This window comes from Phocoena phocoena, chromosome 5 (genome assembly GCF_963924675.1).
Source record: "Phocoena phocoena chromosome 5, mPhoPho1.1, whole genome shotgun sequence".
NCBI classification, from domain to species: Eukaryota; Metazoa; Chordata; class Mammalia; order Artiodactyla; family Phocoenidae; genus Phocoena; species Phocoena phocoena.
In genome coordinates this window covers 31,985,430-32,002,283 of record NC_089223.1, presented here as the reverse complement: position 1 = coordinate 32,002,283, position 16,854 = coordinate 31,985,430, and the positions used below count along the sequence as shown (strand labels likewise).

Sequence of the window (16,854 nt, the reverse complement as noted above, 5' to 3'; positions counted from 1 at the left end):
AGAAGGGCTCCTTCTCAAGCAGCCTCTCAGGGCCCAGACAGGGAGCATGCTTTTATTTCTGAGTCTACCCTCTCCCTCTGCGAGTTTTCATCATGAATTTGAGGCGAGACAAAAAACGTGCCAGATAAAAGTTTTGCAGTGAAGGGCAGAGAATGTCTGAAAACAAATTAACCTGGGGTTAGCCTGGCAGCTGGGCCGTTTCCGCCCATCAGTTCAGTGTGCTGACAAGTTGACATATTATGAGTGACACTCACACCAGTACTTCGTGAGAGCGGAGGTGACGCAAGGCCGGCCTGAAGTGAGGTGGGGTTTGGGGAACCTTTGCCCTTCCTTCCTCAGAGGGCGGTGGTGGAGTGCGGCCCAAGGAACTGCTCTGGGGTCAGACAAACCAGGTCAAACCCACCGCCCTCGACAGCCCATTAGTCACGTGGCACTAGATAAGCTCTATCTAACCTGTGTGGGCCCCAGTTTTCTCATCTGTTAAATGACGAATAGCTTACAATGTCACTGTGAGGATTAAATGAAACACACACGCGCGCGCACACACACACACACACACACACACACACACACCATGGGTGTGATTTATTGACCTTCTGTGTGCCAGGCACTGGGCTGAGCACTCGAGCGCCTCTGGCCCCATCCGGGGCCTGGAACATGGGGCACTCGATCAGCGTGTCGCCCATCCTCATGCTAAGAATGAGCACAAGACGTTACCCCACAGACCTAGCAACGCACAGTGACGCACAGCAATGCGTTTATTAGCATTTTTCTGCCACATTCCTAACCCTCTCTCAGTTGGCCGTGCCTCCTCCTTGGCCTCTTCTCCATCCTCTGCCCTCTACCCAGGACTGCAGGGTAGGTCCTGCGTCCGAGTGGGGCTGGGCTGCCCAGCACTGCCAGTCTGTCCCGGCAGTGGCAGCGGTCAGGGGGTGGCTCCCTCCGCTGGTCTGGGGAGGGCGCCAAGCAGCCCTGAGGACTGTCAGGGCGCACCTGCTGAAGGCAGCTCCCAGAGGAGCCCGAGGGTGTGCTGAGCCGGTAATGTAAACAAGCAGGAGTGTGACAGCTAGTCAGATACTCAGACCCCGGTCACTCCGGTGACCCTGCAGGGGGAGGGGGAGGGCCTGGCTCAGCGGCTGGGAAGGCAGTGCAGGACCCCGGCTGTCTCGTCTCCGCGCTCAGCTAATCATCTGGGGGTGAGAGAGTGCCTCGGAGTCTCAGGGCAGCGCTGGGGTGGGTTTTAGTCATCACTCTCTTAACAGCCTCTTTCCTCTGAATTATATCCCACAGACAACGCAAGAAACAGGGTTCTTTAAAACACGTGAGGTTCGACAGCTAAGCTGCTTCTTTGAAAGATCCCTTAGTCTTCCACAGGCTTTGCATTTTTAATTTTTTTTAATTTAAGTTTTTAATCACCTCTGATTGTTAAATTAGGAAGGAAGGTATTAAGGAAACCGCATTTAACCTTCTGCCTCTTCATGGCATGAAGCTGGCAGCCTCCCTCATGCCTAACTCCCGTTTAGTTGGAAATTTAGAGCTCTGTTAGGACTAGGTATCAGAGCAGTCCTAGGGAGGAAGCATGAAAAATGCCCAAGCGGGGAGAAGATTTCCAGAGCAACTAAATCTTTTTGAAAACTCAATTCATTAAACACTATCCATCCTAATAAAAGGTCTTGAGTACACCTGAAACTAACACAATACTGTAAATCAACTACACTTCAATTTAAAAAATACATTTTGGAATGCCCATTCTTCACGTAAAAGATTAAGGAGTGTTCAGTATATAGGATCCAGGGTAAATTTTGATCTAATGTACATTTCCCTCAACTCTTTAAGACGCTTTACTAACATTAACAAATGCCATTAATTAATCTTGGCTTTGGTAAATTATAATTGATTTGCAAACAGAAAACCCGAGGTGGAGAGAGCAGCTCAGAATACATAAATATCCAGTTACCCCCAAAGACCCTCAGTTTGGCATTGTGAGTTTATCACTGATGGAAAAGAAAAAGCACAAATACATTTCTCTTGTTGTTATTAATGGCACTAAAGTCATGTTCCATAAATTATGTCTAGGAAGTGGAGAGAGATCGGGGAGGGAGGAGCCAGCAATATGTGTAAAAGGATAACTTACACTTTTTACTTTATAAGGCTCTGTATTATTTAAATGTTTACAAGCAAATGTATTCATGTAACTTCTTACTGAAACTTTTAAAGGGTCACTTCTTCAGAAATAGACAATATCACAATTTTGGAAGGTTTCACAAAACTGCTTTTCTCTTTTTTATCCTATCAAGCTCCTAATCATTCATAAATTCAGTTAATTCACTCCAAAAAAAATCAATACTTTATTTATATTGTGGTACTACATTGCTATCATAGCAATCCCTACCTTTTAATCAATTATATAGACAACATTTATTAACAATTTACCTATCTCTCCAGTTTTTAGAGCATCTTAATTCAAAAGTGTTTTCTTTTTCTTTTTTTAAAAAAGTACATGTATTATGAAACAACCCCAGGTACACCCTAGGCAAAGATCATCCTTAGATGACAGAAAAGGGAACTAACATTTATTGAGCTCCCATGTGCCACGTACCATGTTAGATGCATAACTAGGGCTTAATCATCAACAGTCCAGTGAGGTAAGCATCATTATCCTCATTTTACAGGTGAGGAAACTAAAATTCACAGAACTTATGAAAACTTGCCCAACTTTCTCAATTAAGGGACCAGCGCCAATTTAAGCCTAGGTTCTCCAACTTGCTAACCCATACTCTTTCTACTGGGTAACTTTTAATTTTTAGGCGAGAAAACTCCGGCTCTGGGTAGGAGAGTGCCCTTCCCATGTGAGTTCTGACATTCCTAAAAATATTAAGCTTTTATTATCACTCCTAACATTTAAAACTCACACCCCAAATTCCTTACCTCCTCTGACTCTGGCAAAAGCTTAAGAAATTCACGTAATGTCTCTGATCCATAATGCTCACTCTTTCCTTGATGAATATCTTCCACAATGGACAGAGGAGACCTTGAAAAGACAATGATCAGATTCCGTTTCACATTGGCTGGAGTGCCAAAGAAACACAAGCCAGGGGAAATGAAAACAAACCCCCTCCATCCTCCCTTCCATTCCACCTCCTTCCCAGTCTGATGGGTGGTTTTGTGTCAGCGATCATAAGAGCCCCACTGCCAGGGAAAGCAGGGATCCTGGTACACCAGAGGCCCCTTTCCCCAGAAAACCATCCTCGGGCATCCCAGAGAGGGCGAAGGTAGCAAGAACCACTGGGAGTCTTCTCTGGGAGAAGAAAAGCAGTTCTGTGGGACTCCTGGAGCCAGAGCCCTCTCCTTTCCACTTGAGGACACGTGAATTTAACAGTGTTTGACTCACCCATCCATCCTCCACTCATGGAGCAACACCTCAGGTGAATTTATAAATTCCCTGACATGTCAGGCATGGACAGATGCCCCAAGGTAATTCTCCCTGGACTCCAAGCCACCTGACTATGTTTTTATGGAGGAAAACAGAGGAAAGCGACACACACTTGGGGCCTCCTCAAGCCACGTGTCTAAAAACAATTTGAAAGTGTGAGGGATGGCTTTTCCTCATTAGAATCTGCATTTCGGCTCACACCCACAGGCTCTGATGCTGACGAGCAGGGATGTGACTAAAGTTTCAAATGTGTGCAAAAATCTTACTTCTTAAACTGCTTTAGAAATATCCCAATGTTCATGCTCCGTTTTGCATCCAAGATAGTAATCTGGAAAAAAACAAAGACACGTAAGATTATTAAAGTATGGATAAGAAGAGTTGGAGGAAAGATGAGAATTAAAACCTATCAAAATACAACACCAGTTTTAATGTATAAGAGAGTAATTCCCAATATGTAAATCTGGTGATTAACTGATGCACCTAATATAGTTTTATGAATATCAAAATACTATTATCTCACCAAATTTACTTTCTGCAATATGTATTTCCTTAATGGTAATAATTACATATATCTGGGCTTCCCTGGTGGCGCAGTGGTTGAGAATCTGCCTGTTAATGCAGGGGACACGGGTTCGAGCCCTGGTCTGGGAAGATCCCACATGCCGCGGAGCAACTAGGCCCGTGAGCCACAACTACTGAGCCTGCGCGTCTGGAGCCTGTGCTCCGCCACAAGAGAGGCCGCGATAGTGAGAAGCCCGCGCACCGCGATGAAGGGTGGCCCCCGCTTGCCACAACTAGAGAAAGCCCTTGCACAGAAATGAAGACCCAACACAGCCAAAAATAAATAAATTAATTAATTAAAAAAATAATAATTACATATATCTTTTTGGTTTTTTTTTTTGCTGCGCCATGCGGCTTGCAGGATCTTAGTTCCCTGACCAAGGATCGAATCTGGGCCTAAATCAGTGAAAACGCTGAGTCTTAACCACTGGCCCACAGGGAATTCCCATATAGATCTATTTTAATATTGTATAATTTAAAATAAATTATATTAACATTTTCTAAATTTTGCAATTTCCTCTTAGAATAGTACAGCCCACGTTTAAAAGCCCTAATTTGGAAATAGATGTCTTAGCATAGCCAGAATCATATGAGAGTTGAACTCTGAAGCTATTGCAGAGTGAGTCCCAACCCTGAATCAGGGATGTAAAAGGACCAACACTGTTATTTTCAGAAACATAACAAAATTCTTAATATTTTTCTAAAAGAAAATTTTATTTTCATTGGGAAAGAATATGTATGTCCAGTAGCCCTTTTAGGAGGAGGTAAGAAAGCGTCCTACACTTTATTTACTCAGAATTTAAAAAGAAAAACTTTTGTGCTGTATTTTACCAAGTCTAAGATGCGTTGTTTTTGTTTATTGGCATATGAATATCTCTGGAATCAGGATATGTCTTATAATATATGGATCATCTTTGATTTAATAAAATATGGTGGCCATTCTAATGTACCATCCAAACCCAGATTTTGGCTGCAATAGATTTAAGCTGTTCAGAATTACAGTAGTCTCCCCTTACCCACAGTTTCAGTCACCCTAGGTCAACAGAAATCTGAAAATATTAAATGCAAAATTCCAGAAATAAACAATTCATAAGTTTTAAACTGTGTGCTGTCTGAGCAGAGTAATGAAATCTGAAATCTCACGTCTCGGGACGTGAATCATCCCTTTGTCCAGTGTATCCTGCCCGTTAGTCACTTAGTAGCCACCTTGGTTATGGGGTTATTGTCACGGTACCACAGGGCTTGTTCTCAAGTGACCCTTATTTTACGTAGTAATGACCCCAAAGTGCAGGAGTAGTGATGATGGCAACTTAGATATGCCACAAAGAGGCCGTAGAGAGCTTCCTTTAAGGGAAAAGGTGAAAGTTCTCAATAAGGAAAGAAAAAACTTGTATGCCAAGGTTGCTAAGATCTACGGTAAGAACGAATCTTCCATCCATGAAATTGTGAAGAAGGAAAAAGAAATTCTTGCTAGTTTTGCTGTTGCACCTTGAACTGCAAAAGGTAAGAGCCACAGTGCGAGATAAGTGCTTCGTTACAATGGAAAAGGCATTAAATTTGTACAAGGTATTTTGAGAGAGAGACCACATTCACGTAACTTTTATTATAGTACGTTGTTATTGATGAAATATAAATTCGTATTCTAAGGCAAATCAAGGAAAATGTAAACATAAAAAATTTTCTCTGCCCTTTGGCCTCCTCTTTCCCCTCTACAGGCATTGCGTATCTGCCTTATGCATCGACCAAACCTCCCCATCAGCAGAAATACCTGCTCAACCATAAAGAGCAACATTCTCCTGGCATCAACAAGATAACTCCTTAGGAGATAACCTTCCTTCTTAATCTTGTAAGGGGCCACCATGACCTATGACCCACTATTCGCTTTGTACGGGTATATCTGGACTGTGTAAACTGTCAATAATACGTCATTTAATGCACAGTCCTCTGTCTCAAAAATTTATACAACTGTGCTTTGACCTGTAATGGGCGGAACAGTTCTCAGAGCTTTCTGAGAGGCTGCTCCCAGGTTATAATCCTCAATTTGGCTCAAACAAAATTTTCTGTCTTTCTTAGATCAGCTGATCCATTTTTGTTCGCTGACGTTATTGTTGGTCTATTTTGTTATTCCTTATTGTTGTTAATCTCTTACTGTGCCTAACTGATAAATTAAACTTTATCATAGTTGCGTATGTGTAGGAAAAAACACAGTACAGATCTTCCTCGACTTATGTCCAGATAAACCCACCATAAATTGAAAATACTGAAAAATGCATTTAATACACCTAATCTACCGAACATCACAGCTTAGCCCAGCCTACTTTAAACGTGTTCAGAACCTTTACATTAGCCTACAGTTAGGCAAAATCATCTAACACAAAGCCTATTTTATAACAAAGTGTGGGACATCTCGCGTAATTAATGGGATACTGTACTGAAAGTGGAAAACAGAATGTCTGTCAGTGTATCGATTGTTTGCCCTTGTGATCGCATGGCTGATGGGAGCTGCTGCACCACCATTGCCCCAGCATCACAAGAGGGGCTGTACCGCAAATGGCTAGTGGGGAAAGATCAAAACTCAAAATTCCAAGAACGGCTTCTACTGTATGCCTATTGCTCTCACACCATCATAAAGGAGAAAAATCTTAAGTTGAACCGTCATGGGACCATCTGTGTATATAGGGTTTGGTACTATCCACGGTTTCAGGCGTCCTCTGGGGGTCCTGGAACGTATCCCCCACAGATAAGGGAGAACTACTATAATAATTTGGAAGGGTTTTATCAGACTAAAATTTAGACAGAATCTTTTTTCAGGGGGTGGGTATTGTTAAATACAGAAGCCATTTCTTTGGAAGTAAATATCCAGGATACATGGAAGAAAGATAACCTTAAAAGTCCGCAATTTTCCCCATTTGTTTTTTGGAAAAGGGAGACGAGCGAAATAGGAATGTTGTTATAAGGCTCTTTCTTTCCAAAAGTATGTGATACACTGTGAACAAAAAAGAATCGGGTTTCAGATTAAATTCTTGATCTCCGGGCCTGCTTCTAAGTTTATAAGAGGCAGCAAGTCTGTTAACCAAAGTTAATGGGACTTCCTGGCTAGAAGGTTAAATTTTTACAAGAGTGTGGTTGCCTTCTTTTGAAGACTAATCTTAAACAATCACATTATTTACTGTCCTAGGGGTTTATTTCGTGTTAACACAATCACCTGCCAGCCATAAACTAAACTCCCAAGCTAAAAGGACAGGCTCCTTGTTGGAATTCTACCCACGGATAACAGTTCAAGTTCAGTGTAGAGGGAGGGGAGAGGAGAGGGGAAAGAAAGGGTGAGAATAAAACCTGTCAAACTTAACATCCTTTAAGAGGAAAGCTTTTACCAAAGAGAGGAATCTGAATTTAAGACAGAAACTATGTGCTTATTATAATTCACAAATTACAAAGTAGGAGCAAGTGCATTGATCTGGCTATATACATACATATATCCGGAGAGCTTTCTCTGCACTCACTTCTATCCAGAATGGGGGAAAAACTTTTTATATTTTTTCATTAAATTACCACCTCCTGCTACATTTAACCCTTGACAGCGGCACCCTCTCTGCCTCCACACCCAAGCCCCACCCTCACCCTCTTCACCCCTCAACCCTCTGGGACTCTGTATCCTCAGCCTAGATCCATAGCTATTATTGCTGGAAAAGTGGTGGAGAAATTACTGTTATTGTTCCTATTTGACAGATAAGGAAACTGAGCCTCAGAGATGTCATTTTATACCTTCCCCAAAGCAATACTGAACTGAAATGCCCCAGGGTCTCTCTGGTTCCTGTTCACTCTAGTTCCTGTGACTTTCAATATTGCTGCTGATAAAGGAGAACAGAGAAGTAGGGAAGGTTCCCCACCAGCCCAGTATCCACATTGGGATGCTTCTCTGGGAATGGGGGCAGATCTGCAGAGAGCCATCCACGGGGCCTGGCCGAGGCCCCTGGTGACCCCAGAGTTGTATCTGTGGGACGAAGGCCAGGACTCACGTTCTCACCAGCTGAGACGGCCGCCGGGAGTGGAGCTCAGGCAGGGAGTGGAGCTCAGGCCGTGGGGAGCACAGGGGGCCACGCCTGGGGCAGCAGCTGTGTCACCAGCGAGGAAACTGGTCACTAATTTAAGGGAATCCGGCAACACTCCTAAGGGAAAACCTGGGCTGGCCATCGCTGAGCAGCGTAAGGGGGAAAACAAAGCCCAGCGCCTCCTCCAAACCACAGGAAAATGAGACCGTTGATAACACTGCAGGGACAGTATCCTTCTCTCCGGCCATCCTCAGCTCTGCCCAGTGCACGGGCAGTCTCCTCTCAGAGGGCATCACACTCAGCCTTCTAAAGCGGTGTTATTACACAGTCCTTTAAAGAGGGTTATCACTACATGTGTAAATTAGCTTATCTTACTTCCCAAAGGCTTGCCGGCAGTTCAGACGCCCAAGCGTGTGCAGCTAGAGGTGCTTTTGAGTCACTCCCAGGAGCGCACTCCTCGTGGACTGCCCAGGTGGAGACAAACAACCCTGGGAACAGGGGTGAACTGACCTGGCCCCTCCCTCCCCACCAGTTCAATTAATCCGTACCTACTCTTCTGGACACCGCAGGCCTGCTGAGGCAGGTGTACTCAGCACGCACAGAGCTCATGGCTTGTCCCATTAAAGGCCCACCCGAGAGTTACGCCATCCCTGGTGAACAGGGGAGCAAAGACGTCCCACCCGCTCTCGTAACAGTCTCCCCACAGACTGCCAGGCGGTGGGGCTGTTCAGATCCCTCTGAGGCACTGAAACAGCAGTGCTGCGTGCTCAGGGAAGCATGTGAACGGCTACACCCCCAGCCCCACCTGTTCAAACCTCCATATAAGCTCTCCTCCTTTTCTTCTTCTGCAATTCTTGCACTCTCATCCATCCACCACAAAATCTGCCTCCCATATTCGTTAAAGGAAGAAGGAACTTTTCTTTTTTAGTTGGGGTAAAATACACATAACAGTTACCATCTTAACAGTTTTTATGTGTACAGTTCAGTGGCAATAGGTACATTCACACTGTTGTGGAATCATGACCACCATCCGCCTCCAGAACCCTTCATCTTGCAAAACTGAAACGCTGTCCCCATTAAATACTAACTCCCCGCTTCCCCTCCCCACCCCCTGGCAGCCACCATTCTACTTTCTGTCTCGGTGAATCGGACTACTCTGGGTACTTCATATAAGTGAAAGCATACAGTATTTGTCCTTTGGTGACTGGTTTATTTCATTTAGCGTAATGTCCTTAAGGTGGAAGAAGAAATTCTTAAATCATTTTACCTTCAGTTTGTCAAAGGAGGCTTCCTTACCTACTTAAGTAACACTAAATACTAGTTATTTCAATCCTATGTCAGATCTGAAAAGCAATATTTTAAAAATCTTCCTGTATCCACTAATATAGACTTAGCTTTTGGGTTCTGATGGTTTTTCATTCTTTTTAAATTTTTGGTTGGCTATTCATTGGGAAATGTCCCTCTCCCAGCTCTGAGGAAAAAAATGATAGTCTAGTTGAAGCTTTTTTTTCCCTTTCAAATACTCTACCTAGTTCTATAGTTCTCAACTGAGCATGTCTCAGAATTCTAGAACATTCTGGGACCATAACAAAAGTTGACAAAGAATGACTGATACCTGAATTACTGTGTGGGAGAATAACATTACTTTTCGTAAACTTAGAAAAACCAATCTTCCTTCCTTCCTCTCTCTTTCCTGTCCTCTCTTTTTCTAATAAGCAATTTTTATTATTTCTTATGTGGGATAATTAACTAACACTAATTGTAATACTACCACAGACACCATAGTGAATGACCTCAAGTGTTTCAATGTTTGCATTTTCTTTTTCATTTTTAAATTTCAGTTTTATGGAGGTATAATTGACAAATAAAACTGCAAGATATTTAAGGTGCACATCATGGTGATTTGATATATGTATACACTATATACTTGTATACATTCCCTCCATCACCTCACATGTTTACTTACTTATTTATTTACTTATTTATTTTTTGGTGAGAACAATTAAGTTCTACTCTTTTAGCAAATTTCAATTACAGAATACAGCATTATCAGCTATAGTTGCCAGGTTTCACATTATGCCCTTAGACCCTATTCATATTATTGTGTTTTCTCTGTGAACCCCTATTTTGACTTATCATACAGATACCTTATAAGATAGCCCCTTTGCTCCCTTGGTTCAGTTGTCAGTTCAGTTTACTTTCTTTGGAGGATAACAAATGGCTAGGGCTGTCCTTGCCTTGAGAGCATTTCAGATTCTGTAGGGAGACAAGGGCAGCCCCAACTAACCAGCTCCAAGGGGCTGAAGAGCAGTGCTAACAGATGGATGGGGGTTTCTCAAACGTGAGATCACCAAACTCGGAAAAGAAGGTGGAGTTTGAGTTGAACCTCTTTATTATTATCCCCAGTAATACCCTTTGTTATTTCTAATTACTTTACTAAAGTTTATTATCGTAACATCTGTAGCTTCTTCAAGTTAATTTTTGTCTAGCAAAGATACAAAGATAGCATTTCATAACCTCTTCCCCCTTTACTACATGTTCTAACTTACTATTTTAGATGTTGTTCTACCTAAATTCAGCCATTCCCAAACCCAGCTCTTCCCTGTCTCCCAGTAACTTCTTCCTTCGTAGTATAATTGAACTTATTTGTAGTGCTTTATAGGCCCTTTAAAGCCGGAGCCAACCTCATAATGGCAGGCCATATCTGTAGGAGGTTATTACATTTCAAGGGAACATAATCTGATCCGTGGCATGTTTGAGGCTTCAGAATTATGAGCTGTGTGGCAGCAGATGGGAAGGCCACGTTTCCAGGCTCAGGATGGGTCCCCCGGCCAAACATGCTATGTATATGTATTCTCCAGTCCACACAGTTTCAACCCTGGACTCCACTTTCTACAGAGTGAATTGGAAGATTTATTACTGGTCCATGTTAGACTATCATTCTGCTGCATTGTAACTTCTTTAAAGAAAATCTAATGAGGGAAGAAAACAGCATGTACTATAGTCTTTTACCAAAAAAAAAAAAAAGTATATATAATACTTCTAGCCATGTTGGAGATAGCATGAAAAATGGAAACGAATTCTGGGTAACCCTCTGTGAAGTGACAATATTATCTAATCTTCCCTTAAATCCATCCACCTACACTACTTATCCTACCTGAGTACTGAGAAGTTGAAGAGTTAGATTATCTTATGATACACAGTCACGGCAATTTAATTTTTCTTTCTAGACTGCTATCTCGCAGATTAGAACCTACATGTGTTAAAGATATCTGCACACCCACCATTCATAGCAGCATTATTCACAAAAGCCAAAAGGTGGAAGCAACCCAAGTGTCCATCAACAAATGACTGGATAAACAAGATGTGGTATATACATACAATGGAATATTATTCAGCCTTAAAATTCTGGTACATGCTACAACATGGATGAACCTTGAGGACATTATGCTGAGTAAAACAGTCCAGTCACAAAAAGACAAATAGTGGGACTTCCCTGACGGTCTAGTGGTTAAGACTCCGCTCTTCCAATGCAGGGGGTGTGGGTTCCACCCCTGGTTAGGGAGCTAAGATCCCACATGCCACGCGGCCAAAAACAAAAAAACAAAAAACAACTCTTCTGAAACTCTTAAATGGTTCCTTTAAAAAAAAAAAAAAAAAAGACAGATACTGTGTGAGGTACCTAGAGTACTCAGGTTCATAGAGACTGAAAGTAGAAGGGTGGCTTCCAGGGGCTGGGGGGAGTGGGGGGATGGGGAACAGCGTTTCAGTTTTGCGAGATGCAGAGGATTCTGTGGATGGATAGTGATGGCAGCCTTCCAACGATGTGGATGTTTCTGTGCCACTGAATTGTACGCTTACAAATTGTTAAGAGGGTGAATGTTATGTTATATATATTTTACCACCGTTTAAAAAATAATTGTTCAGTTTCAGGTTTTTTCTTTTTTTAAAGTTAAAGAAAAACAAACAAAAAGAGTAAAGACATGTACCTAGGGTGTAGAGAGGCAAAAAGAAAGATTCTTTTTACCTGAATTTTAGATCTGGCCTGAGAAATGGATGTCTCTGCTTCTGCCATAGGTGGGAAAAGATGCCACACACCCTGCCACTTCCTTCCATCCGGGGGTCTTAACCCCTCTTGAAGTCACTAACATAGAGCAGCAAGTTCCACACAGCCCCCTGAACCATCACCGGCCAAATAAACGTCCCCAGTTTATAAAGGACACTCACTGCCCCTTCTAACCTGGTCAGCTGCCTCCCCAGGAGCGTGATCAAGCCAGACCCCCTTCTGTGTGTGACAGGGGCTTTCCTGAGACATGAGCTCTGTCTCCACGCACCCATCCACTCTTTTTTTAAAATGCTTCAAGGCCAGTAAGTAGAGCTAGGAAACACTGGTGAGCATGACCTACTGCCCAGCAAGGAGCCTCTGCTGGAAGCTGGGGCAGAGGCCAGTGTACTAAGGAAATGACTTCTTGCTCCTTCCTTCTGATACTGAAAGGATGCACTGAGAAATCAAAGGCCTTTGCATAAAGGAAAGAGCAGGGAAGGCCAGGTTCAGCACAGGAGGGCACTAAGGATGTCCTGAAGACTTCCTCTCAAATCATCTCACAGCTTAAGCCTAATTCTAGTCCTAGGATTCTCCACATTTTATAATAAATAGACTCTTGGCTATTTCAACAGGGGACCATACCGCCAGCTTCAAGGGCCCCCAAGTGAATTCCTGAGCCAGACAGAGAAAAGAGGTCAATACTGTCAGCTCAAGAATTCAATAATGCAGAGAGCTGCTACTTCATTCCAGAGCCCTGCCTGCCCACTCTCTTATCTAGTCAGCTCTATCTTTGACCTATTTTCTCTGCTCCTTTACAACAGATTAAAAAATGATGCATTTCTGTTGCCCCCCTTTTTTTTTGTGGTGGGGGGGACAGCATTCTTTTCTTTTAACCCCGGTTTCCTAATTATTTCTTCTAGCAAATAGAGGCTTCTTAATTTACTTTCATGTATCTAACCAGAGAGTACTTAGAAATGTAATTTTTTACAGTTTCTATGATGTTCGGTGACCTGTAGCTCTGAAGCCATGCTTTCACTTACCTTCTTATAACTTGCTAGCTTTATTTTATTTTTTTTTTTAAAGATTTTTTCGATGTGGACCATTTTTAAAGTCTTTATTGAGTTTGTTACAATATTGCTTCTGTTTTTTTTTGTTTTGGCCTTTTGGCCACAAGGCACGTGGGATCTTAGCTCCCCGACCTCGAACCCGCACCTCTTGCATTGGGAGGCGAAGTCTTAACCACTGGACCTCTAGGGAAGTCCTAACTTGCTAGCTTTATATTTTCCTCAAAGTAACACAGTTCCTGTTCACTGGAAATGTGCTTTGTAGAAAGTCTATCTGAAAATAGCTTTATGCTTTGGCTCTCTGGAATCTGTTCCACAATGGCCAACACTTAATTCAGAGATCCGAAGAACGAAGGCCACCTCACAACACTTGTGGAACGAAAGCTGGAGGGAAAAATAGAGATAAAAGTCTAAGGATGTACACTATTTAATGATGTTATTAAATAAAAGGCACTTTGTCTCAGAAACCTCCAGTTAATCTCAGGTAACTGAGTTCAGGAGCTCAGGTTTTTGTTTCAATGGCGACTCATAATACTGGGCTTCAGCAGAATTGCTCCACCAGGGGAAACCAGGCAGATGTGCTGGAGGCAAGGCGCTGCCGGGAGGCCAGGAGCGAGGCCTCCAGATAGCATGTTCCCTGCATGAGGTCACCATCCTCTGGGATGTCTGCCAGGATACGGCTCCATGCCTCTCACGCTTTTTTGCTACTCAGCTCAAGCTCATCATTTCCAAAGCACGTTCACTTGCATTATCTTACTTCTCAGTGATTCTAGCAGGTTTTGAAATGTACACACGTCCCCAAACACAAAACAGTCCAGTGTGGGGAGAACCATCCCTCCGTGGACCATTCTTACCTCTTCTCTGCCCTCCCTGAAGGACGAATTTAAAGGCCCTCCTCGCCCAGAAGGGGAAGACTTGGTGGTATTTTCTTGCTGCCCAAACAGCTCCTCGATGCTCTTTGTATCAATTTGGTAGTGATGCTGCTCCCTGGCTGCCAAGGTCCAGATGTTGGTTTTGCCACGAACTTGCTCCTCTGGAATGGTTTTCCAAAAAAAGCTCCTGATCCGCTTTTTCTTACCGAGGTGGCTGTAGCCGTTCAGGTGGGAGGTTGGGGGTAGTCCTGGGGGGGGAGGGGGGACCGGAGGCCCCCCAGGCAGTGGAGGGGGAGGGGGAGGGGGAGGAAACCCTTTCCCTGAGTATGGGCATGGTGGAGGTGGAGGGGGTAGAGGAGGAGGTGGTGGTGGCGGCGTTTGCCCAATCATGAATCCAGCTGTCGTGGCAATATTCCCATTTCCTTTATCACTGACCAAGGAGACACAATTCATAACGTGCATAGTACTGTTGCCTTCTAAGGAGATAATTTCTTGACCTTGGGGAAGCAGACAAGCAGACACCGACATCAAATTTGTGTCATACTTTTCCGCCCGCTAGTCTGCCGCCAGAGCAAAGGCAACTGCGTTGTGTGTCATCTTCCAAACCTGCAAAGATAAAACAACTTTAAAATCAGTGCAGGAAAACACGGCTATACTAGCGACTCCCTTCCGAGGCCAGTGCCAGTCCTCCCAGAGTAGTTGGATATTGAAATCAATGAGGGGCCACACATCCAAAAGAGAACTAAAAGGGACTAATACTTTTCTAAATGTGAACCAAATTTTACTACCTGGAAATGCTGCCAAAGCAGCAGCAATAAATCCAACCTGGAAACGTTCCATTCATCAATAAAACACATATTTACCAAGAACCCACAATAGGTTCAGCAAGTACTGCTCACTTTCTGAACAAGCTACTTGTTCATTAACTGGCTCGTTTTCTTTGGGCAGTGGATCCCCAACCCCTGGAGAAATTACCCAAATGGCTGCAGCCCTAGTGACTCTGTCTTTTTCCAGTACGGACATGTCCCCTACCCATTAGTGGGTCAAAGGGCATCCTCCACCTTGCACATCATAGGCAGGGCATTCGGGGATGATAAAATAATTGCCAAACTCCTTCCCCTGGAGTCAGTGCCATCGTCTTCTCCCTACACCTGGTGATTCTGCTCCCTCGCAAATAGAGAAAAGAACGCCAGACGTGAAGATAAAAGGTTCCAGCTCTAAATCAAGCTTTACTGCTTACAATTTTAGAAAAGCCATTTTGCCTCACTAGATTTGGAGTTTCTCATTTGTAAAATTAGGAGGTTGGCACTGACCTCCACCGTCACTTCCGATGCAATCGTTTTGGGTTCTGGTTAAGCTCTCTGGAGCTTAACTCTCTGGAAACCACCAGAACTTCTCAGTGCCTCTTCTGCTTCTTCTGTGACACTACCAGCAGAGGAGACACACACACACAAGGGGATGCTGCCCGAATCACACCTGCCACACGGCTACCCCTTATCCACTCGGTCACTGACTTATCTTGGTGGCTTGTGTTTTTATTGACCTTTAAATGTTCGTTTTTGTTCATTTGTTGTGGACCTGATGTGAAAACAGGGGTCAGAATAACTACAGTTCTTCAGAGGTGAGGACAGGTAAGTGGAGATGTAGAACACGGGGCCCCGTGTAGGCTTGTGGAATGAGCACCCCAACTATTTGGGTGTGTGAAAAGGGGACTGTTTCATCTAGGTCATAAAGGGTCACGTGGAGGGGCTTTTTAGACCGGACTTCTGAGAGGAATTAGCTTTCTATAGCATTACTGTTCAAAGCTCATCGTTACACATCTTCATCAAACAAATGCAGAATTCTACAGGAGTAAATGGTCTGATATCACTAATTCAAATATTATTAAATCTTTTACACAGAATCATACACAAAAGGCAGGACTGCCTTGAGAGTAAGAGGGGAGACTCCAAGAACAGACTGCTTTTCCTCAGATCCCAGTTCTGCTACTTCTTTAGGTGTGCAACCTGGGGTGAGGTAGTTTATCTAACCTATGTTTCAGCATCCTCCTCTATACTATAAGCATATACCATTCCATTGGTTTGTATGAGAATAAATGAGCTCACTATGTGTACCCTTACCAAGATGGTACATAGTTAGCCATTATTAACACAGGTGTCACAGAAATAAAGATTTCTCTTTATTTTCACAGGCACTACATTTGCTTTAAAATATGTATTGGGTTTATAGGTAAAACGCTAGGTTACCCTTGGCTACTAGAATCATACCTTTAATATTTCCATTCTCTGCTTTCTAAGTTACTAGGTTTGTGAGCTCTGTCCCTTTTCAATACTCAGTGATTGCATATTGTTATCTCTACATTACAAGAACAAATGTTTTAATGAAACATTTAAATATTTAAGTTCTGAAAATTACGTATGGGTAGAAAATAGCATTTCCAACTATTTACTGGACAATTTTTTTTTTTTAGCATTTTAACCGCTTTTAAGTGTACATCAGTGGCATTAAGTACATTCACGTGTTGTGCCGTGTTATCATGGGATAATTTTTTAGAAAGTAAAACTGAAAATATTTATCCAAGCCAACTTACAGCTCACTTGAGATGCAACTAGCTTTTAAAAGGAGTTTTCGTAATTATCATTAGGGGCATAGCTAGGCTGCTTTCATAGTTGGCATCCCTAAAGCAGATGACTCACTGTCAATTACAGTTTATAGTTACATCTGAACTCTTCTTTTCTCAAGACTGTACAGGTAATCTTGGCAGTTTATCCTTACATATTTTAAAATACTTCTGTACATGAAATATCTCATGTATTGAAGAATTGCT

The 16,854-nt window shown here is 43.0% G+C and overlaps 1 protein-coding gene across 1 annotated transcript in view; it reads right to left on the bottom strand.

Moving 5' to 3' along the window:
• The window catches only part of FHDC1 (FH2 domain containing 1), a 34,434-nt gene extending 19,945 nt beyond the window's left edge, over nt 1-14,489 (bottom strand). The window contains exons 1-3 of the mRNA XM_065878246.1: nt 14,010-14,489; nt 3,700-3,761; nt 2,929-3,031 (exon numbers count right to left, since the gene is read on the bottom strand). Of these exons, the coding sequence (XP_065734318.1) occupies nt 2,929-3,031; nt 3,700-3,761; nt 14,010-14,489 (645 nt within the window). The remainder of the gene's footprint in view (nt 1-2,928; nt 3,032-3,699; nt 3,762-14,009) is intronic.
• Between the last annotated feature and the right edge of the window lie 2,365 nt (nt 14,490-16,854).